Source organism: Leptonychotes weddellii, chromosome 8 (assembly GCF_054177405.1).
Source record: "Leptonychotes weddellii isolate Sample4059 chromosome 8, ASM5417740v2, whole genome shotgun sequence".
NCBI classification, from domain to species: Eukaryota; Metazoa; Chordata; class Mammalia; order Carnivora; family Phocidae; genus Leptonychotes; species Leptonychotes weddellii.
Window position 1 is genome coordinate 114,681,720 of NC_138376.1, and position 16,391 is coordinate 114,698,110.

Sequence of the window (16,391 nt, forward strand, 5' to 3'; positions counted from 1 at the left end):
CAATGCTGAGTACACAGTAGACATTTCATAAATATTTATTGAACTGAAATACTTAAAATGTTTGAATAAGAATTTTGTGAAAACCCAAAAATCCATTGAAGGTGGTCTGTGTATAGCACAGGAAAATGTGACTAGAATGTAATTCTTACATAGAATACTTAGATCAATTTTGTTGTATTACTGGGCAGGACAAAATGTGTTGGCAAGAAAGAGGTGGTGTATTTGGCCTCGAAATAAGCCAACAACAATAATTTCTCAAAAATGTAAATTGTTAATATCATCACCATCAATTCCTCTGGGATCTTCTGGAAGTACCCTTTCTTAAAGTTTCAACCTCTCCTTCTCTACTAGTTCTTTTCTGCTTAACTTACGAATTCACTCAGATCTTTCACATCCTTAAAAACCCTTCTTCAGACCTTGTGGTCCCATCTATCATTTTTCTTCATCCAGTTTTCTCCATCATTCTTCAGTCCCCTGCAATATAGCTTCTACTCCTTCCCCTGATGCTGAAATTGCACCGGCCGAGTAAGATTACAATTGACCCCCAAAATGAGTATTGAGCTGGTACTTCTGTTGACTTTTCCATCATGTTGGACACTATTGATGCCTTTCCTATAATTCTCACCTTCCTTGACAATGTGCCGCCATGATCTGCCCCCTCTCACTTAGACGTTGTATCACTTCCTTATGACATTCTCTTGAATGATGGTGTTCCCCATGTTCTGTCTTTCTCAGTTTTCCATTCTCATTTATACCAATTTCATTTTTTTTTTTACCCACCATATCTTGTGGCTCTTTCAAAAAATAAAGATACTTGAGGGGCGCCTGGGTGACTCAGTTGGCTAAGCATCCAACTCTTGATTTTGGCTCAGGTCATGATCTCAGGGTTGTGCGATCCAGCCCCACATCGGCTACACACTCAGTGGGGAGTCTGCTTCTCTCTCCACCCCCATCCCCTGTCCCTCAGCCCCTCCCCTTGCTTGTGCTCTCTGTCTCTCAAAAATAAATAAATGAATAATAAAGATATTTGAGAGAAAGGAACCCTTGTGAACTGTTGGTGGGAATGTAAATTGGTACAACCACTATGGAAAATAGTATAGAGATTTTTTGAAACACTTAAAATAGAACTACCATTTGATCCAACAATTCCACTTCTGGGTATATATCTAAAGGAAATGAAAAAAGCATCTCAAAGTGATATCTGCACTCCCACGTTCATTGCAGCATTGTTCACAATAGTCAAGATATAGAAACAACCTAAATATATGTCAACAAATGAATGGATAAAAAGATGTGATACATATAAAATATAAATATAATGGAATTATTATTCAGCCATCAGAAAGAAGGAAATTCTGCCATTTGTGACGTGGATAGACCCTGAGGGCATTATGTTAAGTACGATAAGTCAGGCAGGGAACGACAAATACTGTATGATATCACTTATATGTGGAATCTAAAAAAGCCAAACTCAGAACCAGAGTAGAATGGTGGTTACCATGGTGGCAGGGGTGGTGTGGGGGATTGAGGGGGTGAGAGATATTGGTCAAAGTGTACAAACTTCCTTTGTAAGACAAGTAAGTTCTGGGGATCTAATATATAGCCTGGTGATTATAGTTAGCAATACTATTATATATTTGAAAGTTGCTAACAGGGTAGATCTTAAATGTTCTCACTACAAAAAAAGAAATGGTAATTATGTGACATGATGATGATGGAAGTGTTAACTTAATGTTATGGTGGTAATCATTTTGCAATATATAAGTGTAGCAAATCGATGTGTTGCACACCTTAAATTTACACAATGTTATATGTCAATTATATCTCAATAAAGCTGGGGGCAGAAAGCCGGAATATTTTAGGAAAAATGAATAGACTGAACAAAACAAAGAAGCAGAAAATAGAAAATCCAGAGAATGTGGAGAAAGGTAGATAGGAGCCTCCCAGAGTAATTCTATGTTGGATCCTAACAGAAAATCAAGCTGGAAAAGCAATGTGGGATCAGGCAGGAACCGATATGCATGTGCTAAAGTACTTGTATTATTAATCTTTGTAACCTCTTGCCTAGATTAGGAGCATGACTTAAAAATTGCCTTGTCTCAAATTTCACCTCCCTCTAGGCTCCACATTGCCATTAATTATAAAACAAACCTAAATTGGTCAGTTTAACACTTCATTTTAAAAAAAATGTATTAGATGCTCCTGAAAACTACAGCTATCTTTTGTCAATACCTAACGCGATGTCAAACATAATCAGCAGTCAATCAGTGTTTGTTGCATGATGACAGACTGAATGAAGTAATAATAGACCAAGTAGGAGAAAGACTAGTCAAAATTATGCAATATTCTCAAAGAGTACAAGAAGTAGTATAAACAGAAGAGTTATACATGGAATGTTTGATAGCACTTTTTAAAAAGATTTTATTTATTTATTTTAAGATTTTATTTATTTGACACAGAGAAAGAGAGAGAGAGAGAGAGCGCACACAAGCAGGTGGAGTGGGAGAGGGAGAAACAGGCTCCCCACTGAGCAGAGACCCTGACATGGGGCTCGATCCCAGGACTCTGGGATCATGACCTGAGCTGAAGACAGATGCCTAAATGACTAAGCCAGCCAGGCACCCCTTATTTATTTATTTAGAGAGAGCACACACAAGTGGGGGTAGGGGCAGAGGGAGAGGGAGAGAGAGAATCCCAAGCAGACTCTGTACTGAGCACAGAGCCCAACGTGGGGCTGGATTCCACAACCTGGAGAGCACCACCAGAGCCGAAATCAAGAGTCAGACACTCAACTGACTGAGCCACCCAAGCACCCCATTTTTTTTTTTTAAGATTTTATTTATTTATTTGACAGAGAGAGACACAGCGAGAGAGGGTACACAAGCAGGGGGAGTGGGAGAGGGAGAAGCAGGCTCCCTGCAGAGCAGGGAGCCCGATGCGGGACTCGATCCCAGGACCCTGGGATCATGACCTGAGCTGAAGGCAGTCGCTTAACCAACTGAGCCACCCAGGCGCCCCAAGCACCCCATTTTATGACACTTTTAACCAGCATTAGAAGATTATTTTCTGATGTTGGTTTAATATCCTCCCATTTCTCTTTTTGAAGTTTTATCCTGTTGATTTAGTAGACCTCTCTCTCTCTCTCTGTCTCTCATAGTACAAAAGCAAATCTGGCCCAGCCTGGGATGAATCATCATGAATTGTGATGAGTTGGTCTAGACTAAAGTAGATTTATTTATGGATTTACCAGTGAATGGTTGATTGACTATGATTTAGCTTTAGCCCCTTAATTTTGCCTTTAAGTAGTTATTACAGAAAGAAAGAAAATTTTCAGACCGATATTTTAGTGTTTTTGTTTGTTAGTTTTGATCTCTCAAAAGTAGCTGTTTTTTTGGAGAATTTTTATAATTTATGCTACTGTTGAGGAATTCTTCAGCAAATGAAGTTGTGTATTTTTCATCTTTTTTCTTTCATGTGTGTTCCATTTAGACCAGGAAATTGACATTTCAGCCCAGAAGACTTAGGCCAGATGTTAGTCCACTGGCTGAAAGATGGATTTCCTGCCCTAATAGGTGACCTCTGAAAGCAAAATAGGCTTTTTCTTAATGGATAGACTGTCCAAATGACCTCATTTCTAGAACAAGTGTCCTTTGTTCAGTGTCTCTTTGCTATTGGGATCAACATCATCTGATTTTTGAGAACATTCATTAGATAAAGAGTAGCTAGCACCTAGTTGTTTCATTTATAAGGCATAGGGAAGAAATTATGCCCGGACAATCCATTTTTTGTTCCTTTAAACATATTTGTGTTCATTGAGAGGGAAATAGTGCAGAAAATCTGGTGCCTGCTTACCCATATTAATATTTCTTTTAGACTTCAAACCTATTCAGGCCAGCGCTGATCGTAGGAGCACAGCATGTTATATGCCTCCCTAAACAGGGAAGTGTTTCTCTAAGCTTGACCAAGGCACTATTTAAAGAAGTAGCTATGACCCCAATGTCCTGTCGTTCAGATTTCTGTCTCCATATGTGAGAAGCTCATTGAGACATTCCCATGGCACCACCTCTCTTGATGAGTTCTTCACCAAGTTCATTTATTTATATCTTCAATTGTATAAGGCAGCTCAGAAAAACTGAGATAACTGAGCCTTTGTGTGTGTGTGTGTGTGTGTGTGTGTGTGTGTGTTCACGTGCACATGCCCTCATGCCTCTGTGTGTGTGTCACAGGAAGTGCAGTTTGAAAGAAAGTACCCAAGAGGGGACAATGGCCTTGAATGACGAGGGGGAAACCGTAGGATTGACTATACATGGAAAGGAGGGGAGTCAGATTGCGTGAGAAGGAAGATAACGTGTTTCTAAGATTCTAAAATGATAGAATTTTATAGCTGAAGGGAAAGTTGAGGGTTTGTTTTTTGTTTTTTGTTTTTTGTTTTTCTCTTCCAGGAACAGGAATGGGAGTGTTTCTTTTTAATAGCTAGCAGATAAATTTTACTACTGTTAAAATCTTGCTCCTTGTGATCTGCAATGTTGGCTTCTTCACAAAAGACATAGAACAGAGTCAAGCAGAACCATAGAGAGAGTTGACATCAGCCTGGGCAGTACATCTAAGACTCATGGTTCTCCCTCAAGTAATTTATATAGTAAATGCGTGACTCTTTAAAAAACTGAGTGGTAAAAGGATATCACGCTTTTCCTTTGTTTTAATGAGTCAACATGAATTTCTTTTTTCAGAATGCTAGACACAACTCAGTGCTCCCCTCTTTTTTAAATAGTCATATGCAAGTGTGTGTAATCATAAGTTATTTTTGGTTGTGGTTCAACTGAAGTATTTTGGCTAATACTTCAATTCCAGATAAGATTATAATAATCTTCTATGGTTACCGGGATTAATTATGTGAGGATCTTTTGTCCCACGTACATAATATTATGGGACTTCAAAGAAGGAGAGTAACAGTTTTAACTGGAAATTTTTAATTTAATCGAAAACCTTATTTTTCACAAGTGTGTTTAAGCAATAGGGACAGCCAAGTAGGCATTCTTACAGGGTAAAGTTTATAAAATAGACAAGACTGATGAAGCATTTTGGTTGGTGGATGATACTTCCCAGTTGTGCTTTTAAGCCTTTCCTTGCATAATTTGGAAATATTTAACATAATCTCTGGTCTCTTATTAGCACATTCCTTTTTTTTTCTTAACACTCTCCTATGCTAAAAAGATGAATAGAAAAGAGTATGATTCCAAAGACATTCCCTCTCCATCCTTCCTGTTTTCTTCTCTTAGGTATCAAGTTGCTCTCACAAAACCAGGAGAGAGTCTCCACAGGACACTGTGCTCATATTAATTCAGAAGTAGTTTTATGAGTTGGACTCTTTTGGTTCTTTGCCTTGAACATCGTGAATTCCCTATTGGCAGCCCACTAGAATTGTTTTAGCTTCTTGTCTCTAAGGTGCCTTACTGAATAGTTCGCAATCCTAGTATTTTAGAATTATAAATGGCTTTAGAAATTATCTAGTCTGACCCTACTATGTAGAATGAAAACTCAGTCATGGTACTCTTATGCCTGATGGAGTAATTCCCAGGCAGACCCTCGGTGCTTACACAGCATTAGCACAGATAACAACCTAACTGGCTAGGCTAGTAACATAGCTTATCAGAGTGGAAGAAGAGATTTCAGAGAAAAGCATGTATAGCCCTGCATCCTTTTTTTGCTTATTTACCTTCTCTCCCTAGCCTGCGATCTGTCTTCACTTTGTTTTAATTCCTCTTTAGTTTGCTCTGAGCTCTTTTCTCATCTCTCTTACCGAATATTTTGAGACGAAGAGGCTTTTAAACAGGTAATGCTTAAGCAGGAGCTTGGCTCACCTTTAAGGCATTTGTGAAAAAAATTGTTTGGGATTATTGTCAAGGGGAAAAAATGTTGTAGCATTTCAGTCTTTCCTTAAAGTTAGATCCCCGAGGCATTGTGGAATGCCCCCATTTGGAGTGCCAGAGAGGGCTGCTGATGGTAGGCAAATATTAAATGAGCTTATCTATTTTCATTGCTCAATTTCAGAAGGCAGTATGGTAAAAAATAAATTGGGCTATTTATAATTTTTCAGACTTAATCTCTGCCTAATCTTACATTTTCTGTGCAGAATATTTGTCTTAAAAAAAAAAAAAACCCAAGTATTTAAATGAAGCTCTGTTCCTAGAACATGTACTATCTTATGGATAATACATTTTAATTCCAATATTTAATTGCCCTTTAAAACCAACTATCTGATTTGGGGATCTCCATTCACTTATGACAGTTTCTTTTACCAATTAATTTTTTTTTCTTTTTACCAATTAATTTTTTTAAAGCAATCTACTGGTACGGTTTTTCAATATATTATATTTATTTTTTTAAAGATTTTATTTATTTGAGAGAGAGAGAGAGACTGAGAGAGAGCACACAAGCAGGGCAGAGGGAGAGGGACAGACTCCCCACTGAGCAGGGAGCCTGATGTGGAACTCGATTCCAGGACCCCTGGGATCATGACCTGGGCTGAAGGCAGATGCTTAACCCACTGAGCCACCCAGGTGCCCAATATATTGTATTTTAAAACTTCACATTTCCTCAGCAGTGTGTTCTTTTTCCTTATTCTGACATTTCCATAGTTCCAAATGGCACTCCAATGTGAGCAGAGATCACAATCACCTTGGTGGGAGGGGGCAGGGGGCTGGTTAAAGTACAGATGACTGGTCCCACTCCCAGAGTGTCTCATTCTGTAGGCTTGGGGCGGGACCCAGAAATGTGCATTTCCAACAAGTTCCTAGCAATGCCAATGCTTCTGTTCTTAAGTCTACATGTTGAGAAGCAGTGATCTAGATAAAATATTATAAAAGGTGCTGGTGGTACTTTGACTAAGACAGTGGCAGTGGAGATGGAGAGAGGTGGATGAGTTTGACAAGTATTTCGGAAGTAGAATCAACAGGGCTTATCCATGGTTTAGACAGGAGTATTGGTAAGCGAGGGGAAGGACTCAAGCAAGTCTCTTGACTTTGGTAGCTTGAACAAATACATGGATGTATCAAGTACAGAAATAGGAAATGAGCAGGGTGGGAGGGTTAGATTGTGGTGAGAAATCATAAACTCCATTTAAATAAAATATTCTTAAAATGTCAAGCGCAATGCCTGACCTAGAGTAGATTTGCAGTAAATGACAGATGTTGTTCTTGCTGTTCTGAATACCTTGACTATAAAAACTGACCAGTCCTCATCACCCCACCCTGCCAGAGGTGACCTCCCCAGTCCTTTAGTCAGCAACCACATTCCAAGACTAAGAATTATTCCTTTGTGTAAGATTCAGGTGTGAACAGGAAATTTCCTGCTTATAGCTATCACCTCATGGTATGAGTGGATAGAGGAAGGAAAAGCAAAGGGAGGGAAAGGGGAGAAAGGTTCTAATTAATAGAGAATTATTGCTCTCATTATTACAGATAACCTCAAAACAATCATATTACATAGGTGGAATTATCCCACTTTACAGATGAAAAAGTAACTTGCCCAATGTCTTATAAAAACTTGAGTGAAAATTCAAACCCAGCTCTGTCCTGACCCCATTATATTTGGGCTTTCTACTCCAAACTCCACCTTTAACGCCAAGCAATAGACTGCTTATCTTTCTTATGTCAGAATGACGACCTAAATAGGCTGCAGGCAACACTCTACAATTTCTAGACTAGTGACTTTTAACCTTTTAAGATCCTGACTCATAGCAAGAACCACTTTTTACACAGCAAGCCATATTTACATTTGTACATACATGCCTGTATATATATACATATGTTACACATACATATGTGCAACAATGACTAATTTTCAAGAAATAACAGTGAGATAGGTATTATCAATATTAACTCTCTATGAATACATTCTGATACATTCATTGCAATAAATATTTATTAGGACTCACAGAATTGATTTCACAATCAACTTTTGGGTCTCCACTAGATTTCTGGAAAATCTTCTAGATCCCTTTCTTTCCTTGGAACTCATCAACACCATAACAATTCCAATTAGCTAGATGAGAGAGAGCCCTGATGGAAAGGGAGAAAGGAGAGAGTAGGATTCCCTCATGGGATGTAATTCTATTATAAAAAGCTCTTAGTAAATGGGACTGTATGGGATCTGAAATAGTATGATGATGATCATGACGTTGATGATCATTCTTTTACACTTTGTTTAAAAGCCCCTAAAGAAATTTTTGAAAGTAATGACTAACATTAACTAAAGGAGAAAAGACTCAAATTTTGCAGAAGTAATTGGACTCAGTTTGAGTATACACATTATGGAGTTGAGATTAAAGAGATTCAGCTTCATTTTTTAAATGGTCAACAAAATTATTCATGTGGTAGAAGTTGAATAGTGACTCCTCCTCAAAAGTTCTTACTTATCTATAGACAGCAAAATTATAGGTATCAACATCCCCCCCGCCAACCCCACCAAATATTACTTAACTCATTTCCCTATATATTTATTAGGAAGCACCGAGAAAAGGAACTTAAATATCTAGGGTAGGTTGATTTCTAGAAGTACCAAAATGCTGGTTAAGGTTTAATTATATTGATAGGTGTATATGTGTTGTTAAAAAGTACCTATCTTTAGATGACCTTGAAATATAATACCACCTCTGAGGAGTCGGGTGGCAATTAGTGAGGCCTTGCCTCATCTGGGATTGGGAAACTATAGCATGGAAAGGTTAAATGCTTTGCCCCTAGGTCTTCTGATGAGTCAAGAAGAAAGAGTCATGATTGGTGCTGGAGACTTAGCCTTCTCCCAGCCCAGCATCTTAGAGCGTGCATCTGGTATACCTCTGGCATCAACACAGGAAAGCATTGGGCCTGGCCATGTTGCTTAAGTGCCCAGCACTCTCCACACTTCAACATGATGCCTACTTACTCTCAAGGGAAAACTTTCTCATTCTCTTTCTTTCTTTTCAAAAATCAGGGATTTTCATCATCAGGGATTATACTGATAAGTTTAATTACTTTGGGAAAAGTTTTTTCAGTTTTGAACTTTCCTGTAAGGGCTATTCACCCATTTGCATTGATAGGTGCTCCCAGTAATTATTGCTTCAGGAAGTGGATTTCAAGGACATGCTCTTATTCCCCTCCTTTTATGTGGACTCAGAAGGAAAAACAAAACGAAAACCGGCAGAGGCCTCTAAAGCAAGCAAGGACTCTCTCCCTAGGGCATCTCACCTGCTTTTTTTTTAACCAATCAGCCCGTTCACGTAGGGGCCCTTTCCTTGTGTTTCTTAACTGTTTCATGAAGTGATCAATCTCCAAATCAGATGTGATGTGTATTGTCATCTCCCAGAGAAAATTCTCTGAATGGGTTTTAAAATTTTTTTTAAGATTTTATTTATTTATTCATGAGAGACAGAGAGAGAGAGGCAGAGGGAGAAGCAGGCTCCCAAGGAGCAGGGAGCCTGATGCGGGACTCGATCCCAGGACCCTGAGATCATGACCTGAGCCGAAGGCAGACGCTTAACCATCTGAGCCACCCAGGCGCCCTCTGAGTGGGTTTTAAAGAACGAATCCCAAAAAGATAAATACCTCTACAGGGCTATTTCCCTCATAAAATAAATCCGTCATGGATCTCGTCCTTGGAAAAACAGACACACGGAACCCCGAGTGTGTGTTGGCTAAATGGTCACAACCGTAACATTTAGTTTTGAAAACGGCCCCTGCCTATGCCCTCACTGTAAGGCAACCATTAAAACCCAAAGCGCATTTCCCCTAAATAGCTGAAACCCCTAGCAATGGAGTGCATTGTGGGCACCCAGGAACCAGACCGTTCCGCTCATAATAAAAACGGTACACACAATGGCTCGTGCCCAAGCTTTCACACTTGTTTTGGCAAGTCTTGGCTGACAGCCACAGACTTGTGTTTCCTTAGGTCGCTTGACTTCACGAGGGGCGAGGTGCGGAGTGTATAACGACACCGACGACTCGGGAAACTCTTTCGGCGGGAGCAGCTTCCAGATCCCACTTTCTCGAGTTTCTGGGACCGAAAATGCCTCCGTGCAGGGCGCGACTGGGAGCTCGGGCAGGCGGGAGACGCCGCGCCGCTGCTCTTTCAACAGGCGATTTGTTCTCCCGTCTGTGGCTCATTTCCATGCAAAGAGCCTGACATCAGAGCACCTTTTGTTGCTAAACGCTTTCTTTAGCATCGAGGGGAGAGAGTCATGTGGAGCTGGAAGAGCTCATTTTCGAGAGAGGGGTCCCGAGGAGCGCCCGCCCAGGGGCAGAGGCACCGCGCTCAGCCCAGCGGGGCCCTGCCCAGACTTGCTGGAAGGAATGAGTCTCGTGCCTTAGTTAGCTGGTCCCGGTCGCAGGAAGAAACGCCTGTGCAGCGGCTTTAATTGCTGCAGGGCCGCCGGAGTTCCCCGCCGTACAACTCGGTGGTGCGGACTTTGCCTTCGGCTACCCCGCGGCCGCGCCGAGCTGGGGTGGGAAAGTTTCTGGAGTTGTCAGTCGCGCGGTCCGCCGCCACCTAGAGCCGAGGTGCGGGCGCCTGCGAGGGGGCCCCCGCGGGGTCGCCGGGGCGGCCGGGGCATGCGGCGCGGGGGCGCGGCTCGCTGACGCGGCGGGCGGGGACCGGCGCCGGGGGGCCGGCCGCGCGCTGGTGCGGAGCGAGGGCGCCGGGGGGACCCGGACGCACGGCCGGCGCGCGCGCGCGCGCGGGACGCGGCCATGGAGGACGCGGGAGCAGCCGGCCCGGGGCCGGAGTCCGAGCCCGAGCCGGAGCCCGAGGGGGGCGCGGGCATGTCCGAGGCGTTCTCCCGGCTCTGGACCGACGTGATGGGCATCCTGGTGAGTTACCTGGAGCCGGCGGGCGCGGGAGGGGCGGGGCGCGGGCCCCCGTGCGGGACAGCCCCCTCCGCGACCCGCGCTTCCTTCGCGCTCGCCCACCTGGCAAGCCCACTCCTCCGAGTCGTCCTTTTCTCGCTCCAGGTCCCAGGGGCTTAAATACACACGGCATAGGATTTCAAACCCTAATTAAAAAATAAGCAGCCACAGATCACATCGAAGATCTTTCTTAAACAATCGGGTACATAGTCACCAGTTTAATCTGGGGCACCTGCTGAGAAGTTGGTGTGGAAAAGGCTAGAAAAGACTCCTTCAAAGAGTAGATGTAAATAAATAGTATTTGGCTGTTGTGCCTTCACAGTTGGACTGGGAAAGAGGCTGATGTGACTGATGTTTATCTCTTCACCATTTGTTGTCTGACCACGAAAGGAAAACAAACCATCTTCTTACTCAGAACCACCAAAGAGTGTCCTTATTCTGTGTGCAGTTTTTCAACTTGTAGAATTACAGGATATTTGTTGTTTTTATGTTTGGAACTAAAAACAATAGGACTTATTTTGCTAAATCTGTATTGTCATGTATTTTGAAATGCCCAGTAACTAAAACCGCCCACGGATTTGGCATAATTTCTGAAAAATAGTTCTTATGCATGGAGGATGAAGCTTTAACTTGTTCAGCGTTCAAAGCCCTGGGGAATTAGTAGATGTATTTTGGTGGAGTTGTAGGTAGGCAGGTAGACCGGAATCGGATGGGTGGCGGTTATTACAGTCAGAGATTTTAATCCACACATAAAGAGTCAATTTCAGTGTAAAGATTTGGAATTGGCAGTTGTTGGAAAAGGCTCTGTATTTACTTTGGGGTCTTTTATCTTTCTGATGGAAGGTATAGTTTTTGAAAAGAAACTCTTCTTTGGGGATGATGAGAAGTGTACCATTTTTGCATAAGAATTAAGCACTTGTGCTTTGGCGTGAGTGAGGCTGGGTCAAATCCCCACTCTCCCGTTGACTGACTGCATGACCTTGGCCAAGGTATTCAACCCCACTGACCTTCAGGTTCATTCCCTGCAAAATGAGGCAAAGGAATGAGGTCTTCAGTTTCATTACCTTGCTTCTTAGGTTCTCTAAGTTTTAGTTATGTTGATGTATATCTAGTGCTCAGCATACTAGCATATAGTAGGTGCTCAGTAAATGATCGCTCTCTATTTTTTTGCCCCTGCAAATAGTCTCGTGTCTCATCATTCCAGACATCCTAGAGTCTCACCTAATTCATTTTTAGGTGTTCACTGGTGTTTAGGATTATTCTTATACAGAAAACCAGGGAAGATTGGTAAAAGATTTCTGCTTTTTTCACTCTCCAGTATTTAGAAAAAGTTTATTTTTAAAAATTTAAAATCTAAAGTTTTTGCATTTTCTGAACTTTATTGCTGAATATGGGCCTTTAGTGAAATTTCAGAAAACCCAATGAATATGTTAAAGTTACAGTGATAAGTTTGTTTTTTTACGTTAGTCAAGCAGGAGACTTATCTTGTTATTTCTTGCTTAGATCCTGCTCCGTAAATTTTTAGTCACTGAGAAAATTGGTCTCATAACATCACATTGCATCCCTTGTTCGGGTGTGGTTGTGGAGGGGAGAGCTGGAGGGGCTCACTTAAATGGGAGTGTGGTCTCAGGGTTGCTTGGGAGGGGGGTGGTGGTTGGCAGATGGCACTTTCTGAAGATTTGCTTTCCCTTCCCTGGCAGATTCCAGCACTGTTGGGTCAGTTGTAGCTGAGTGTTCTTTGGCTGATTTAAAAGATGGGGTGGGGCTGGAGAAGCTCAAACCTGTTATTCAAAGGTCAGATGTAGGAGAAAAGAAAATATGTACTTCTTACAGAGCCAGTAGTTCAGTGTGAGGCAGGAAAGAACGTAAATGATTGTCTCAAAGCAAGTATGTTCACTTCTGTTTTCCCATCTTTTAGACAATCTTATTTTCCTTTGGGGTAAACGTGGGCATCAGGATTGTGCCTTAGTAAAATTCAGATGAAGATATGGTTTATCTCCCCTTTTGCCTGTCTGTAAAAAGTCACCAGGTTAAAAGGATCTTTATTCTTTCTGCTTTTAGAAAACTGTCATCCACATGTGTAGAGGAAACTGTCTTTCTAGAAATATATCAAGACAGAATTGACAGTTGACTTTCTCTGTTCTTTCTGAGATAAAAGATAACATTTCCTTCATTTTTAAAATAAGATTTTGCAGTCTGTCAGCCTGCACAGGTGAAGTGACTTGACCAATGGCACACACACCTTGTTACTGACAATTACAGAGTGCACCCCAGTTCTCAGTAGGGTGATGCCATGATACTCCCCAGTTAACTGTCCCAGATCAACATAGCAGAAATGTAATTACATCCGGTATTTTAGGAGAATGCTCCTTGGGTCTTTTTAAGTACGGAACTTGAGGGGAGTAGAGGTAGTAGGGGAATTATACATCCAAACATACAAGACTTCAGGCACAGTAGCTACTTTCTGGATTCCCCTGTTTGTAGAAATCAAACCTCCAAGCCTTTTGAGTTAAACATTTTTTTTAGGTGAATGAGCACCGCTCCCTTTGCCAACTTGAGAGGCACTGAGCATCCGCCCCAGGGATTTTGTAGGTTCTAACCTTCTGGGGCATAGATCTCAGTAAATACAGGATGGTTGTTTGAGTTCATTAGGACACATTTTGCCTTTAAATTAATTCAGTCCTGCACAGTTCTGAACCAGCCAGTTGCTTTTAGATAATTTGTTAACAAAAATGCTTATTTAGAGAAGAAATAATAGTGTAATTTATGGCATGAAAATGTTCGGGCTGTGCTAGAATGAATAAATGCTAGTAAGTGAATATGTAAATAGAGAATTTGGAGAAAACGAGCCCGTGTGCCAGTGCCTGGAGGGCAGGGTCAGTATTTTACTCCCCCCCACCTTTTTTTAATCTCCAGTGCCTGGGATTTACTGGGTCCTGAGTACATGGTTTTATAGAATGGAAAAGGAAGAAAGTATATACTTCTTAAATGCAGGAGCCACATCAAAATCCAGTTCTGTAGAGACCGTACCCCCTGTAATGGGGTGCATTTATGAAGACATTAATTCTGCCCTTGCTTGAACCTAGCGCTCGAGCAGTTTCATTATGCAAACCAGAATCCTGGTGCTTCCACTGGAAACGGTAATGGCAGATTGTGAAATGTTTGTAAATCCTGAGCAGTCAGACCATGGCTTTCTTGTGAAATGTGTTCTTCTGTTCTCTAACTCCGCCAACATGTGGTCTGCCTGGGTTTTTAAGCATGTCACCTTTCACGACGACATGCTTACATTTCTGCGGAGAAGTGCGAAACAAGATCCTGTGGGATTTCACTCTTTTATCTTTACTCCATGTTGCAGACACAACATTCCTTTTTTGGGGTGGGGGCGGGGAGGGTAGTGGTTTTTATGAGTAGGAACTGCTAAGGTTATTAGATATGATAGATCACTGTTTCAGCACTGATGATCCATTCGGTAAGTTGTGATGGTTATTTTTCCTTCAGAATTGGAGGACTTCTTAAAGCTGAGCCAGTCCTTGAAAGCTGCTTGCTAACTGGGAAGGGAGGAGAAAGGAGTTAGTAAGTGCCTATTGTTTGCAAGATCCTGCAAGATGCACCTCCCCCAAACCTTATTTTTCCTCTGTTCCCTGCTTGGTTCCTACAATTTACACCCATTTCCTAGCAATGCTTAGAGAATATCCATTGTCTGGAGACACTTGGACCTTCCCCCATTCTTATTCTTATGTAAGCCACATAAAAGTATATAGCAGGCTTTAGTCCAAAAACTGTTAGGTTTATCCAGTCTTGCTATTTACTGAAGAAAATCCTTAAAACACACACACACACGCACACACACACACCACCACCACCCCCTTTGCTTTGTAGTTTTAGGCAAAAGTGTGGGGGAGGGGAGATGTTAGTAAGATCTCCAGGGGGCTTTTAAAATGCAAACTCCTTTGAAAGCATTAATTTACATATTCTTTGGGTGGTGTCTCCTGTTTAGCCCATCAGCTAATGACTTAATTAATTTTAGGTCTTGGAATTTGAGAGTCAGCCCCAGTTTCAAATATTCTGACTTCATCTTAATTTTATGTTCCCGTTCGCCAGCTGAAAGCCTTGTGGCTTTTATAAGTGAAGTTGCAGGGTGATGTAGCGCAGGGAGCGGAGACCTTGGAAGTGAGCCCTCCACCCCCTAATTTAGAGGAGGAATTAAAGGCTCAAGGTACAGAGTAGGGACCAGAACTCTACAGCCTCCTGATTTTCAGTTCTTGGCCAGAGACAGAATTAAGTCTCATAATTCTGGCTGGAGTCACTAAATCTTTTGATGTGGGGAGAGACCCTTGCCCTACAATGACCTTTCATGCCCCCCTTTTTTCTACTTATCGCCTTCAGCTGCCATTCTCTACCTTGTAACCCTTCCCTTTCCACCTGATTTACTACTGATATTCTTGTTTTTCATTGTTTACTCCAATTTCTGATGATAGAATGCAGCTGGTGGGGGTGGGGACGGGGCAGGGAGTGTTCCCAAGCTCTGGGTCCTGATACCGTCCTGGGTCCTTCCCATACTTACCTTCCTAGATTCTCTCCTGTGACCAGTGAGCATTACTGTCCCCATTTTACAGTGGAAGCATACACATGGGTGTCCTAAATCACACAGATAGTAAACAGAAGCTGGGATTTGGATCCTGTGTTGTTTCCCAGAAATTAGCTCCTAGCCACAGTTTTATAGTTTATTCTTTCACATGTCTATTGAGACATTTATTATCAACCTTTTTGCTAAAGCTGTTGAGCTAAGTACTAGCGACGCTTGCTCCTGGCTTCCAGAAGGACATAGTTTTGTAGGAAAAACTGCAGCAGCCCCCGCGTCCCTCGCGCAAAGAAGTACGCAGTCCCACAGTGCAGTGGGCAGAGCAGTGGGCACAGGCAGCCCGCCGCACAGAGTGGGGCCATTTCCCAGAAATGCCATTCAGTTTGGACCGTGGCCGTGAGTTAGGCTTTCCTTGAGAGCTGTTCTCCACTGAGGGGTTGAGGCGTAAGGAAGAAAGGGGGGAAGGAGGGCTTCCTGGGCAGAGCCAAGGGGAATAAAGATGAGCTAGCGTGGAGCACTGAAGTGGGTGCAATCATTCTATGGGCTCCAGTGAGCCCCCGGTGCAGAATTTGAAACTGCCACCTGACATGATCCCTTCTGTGTCTTACCGAAGTAACTTTGATGGGTGATGAGTTGGCAATGGTGAGAACCAGGGCTAAATGTTTATGAAACACAGCACGTTACGTGTCTAGCTTCCATTAGGCCCCATAGTTTACTCAGTATCTCTAAGTAGTCAAGGGTTGCTCTGTGGTCCCTTTCTCTTGGTGATTCTCTTAAGCTCACAAGGAGGCTCGGTTAGTGCAAGAGGTTTTTAGAGATGTCGTGGTCTTAGGATTCTTTTTTGTTCTAAAGAAAAAAATATCTAGGCACGTATATGTGTCCTCATATCTATCTACCTGTCTTTATTGCAGTGAATGATGTGCTATTCCTTA

At 42.2% G+C, this 16,391-nt stretch overlaps 1 protein-coding gene and 1 long non-coding RNA gene across 9 annotated transcripts in view; one reads left to right on the plus strand and one right to left on the minus strand.

Moving 5' to 3' along the window:
- Window positions 1-16,391, plus strand: part of SASH1 (SAM and SH3 domain containing 1) — a 234,878-nt gene that overhangs the window by 35,450 nt on the left and 183,037 nt on the right. For 2 of the 7 annotated variants that reach the window (XM_081829119.1, XM_081829120.1), the window contains exon 1: window positions 10,655-10,841. The exons of 2 other annotated variants lie outside the window; for them this stretch is intronic. In XM_081829119.1, coding sequence (XP_081685245.1) covers window positions 10,722-10,841 — 120 coding nt within the window. In that variant the 5' untranslated portion in view covers window positions 10,655-10,721. Of the gene's footprint in view, window positions 1-10,654; window positions 10,842-16,391 lie in introns of those variants that run through there. 3 more of the 7 variants (XM_081829123.1, XM_081829126.1, XM_081829121.1) reach the window with 2 other exon arrangements.
- Window positions 9,358-16,391, minus strand: part of LOC145723132 (uncharacterized) — a 217,110-nt gene continuing 210,076 nt past the window's right edge. For both annotated transcript variants that reach the window (XR_014147988.1, XR_014147989.1), the window contains one exon: window positions 9,358-9,538. This is a non-coding gene — a long non-coding RNA (uncharacterized LOC145723132). The remainder of the gene's footprint in view (window positions 9,539-16,391) is intronic.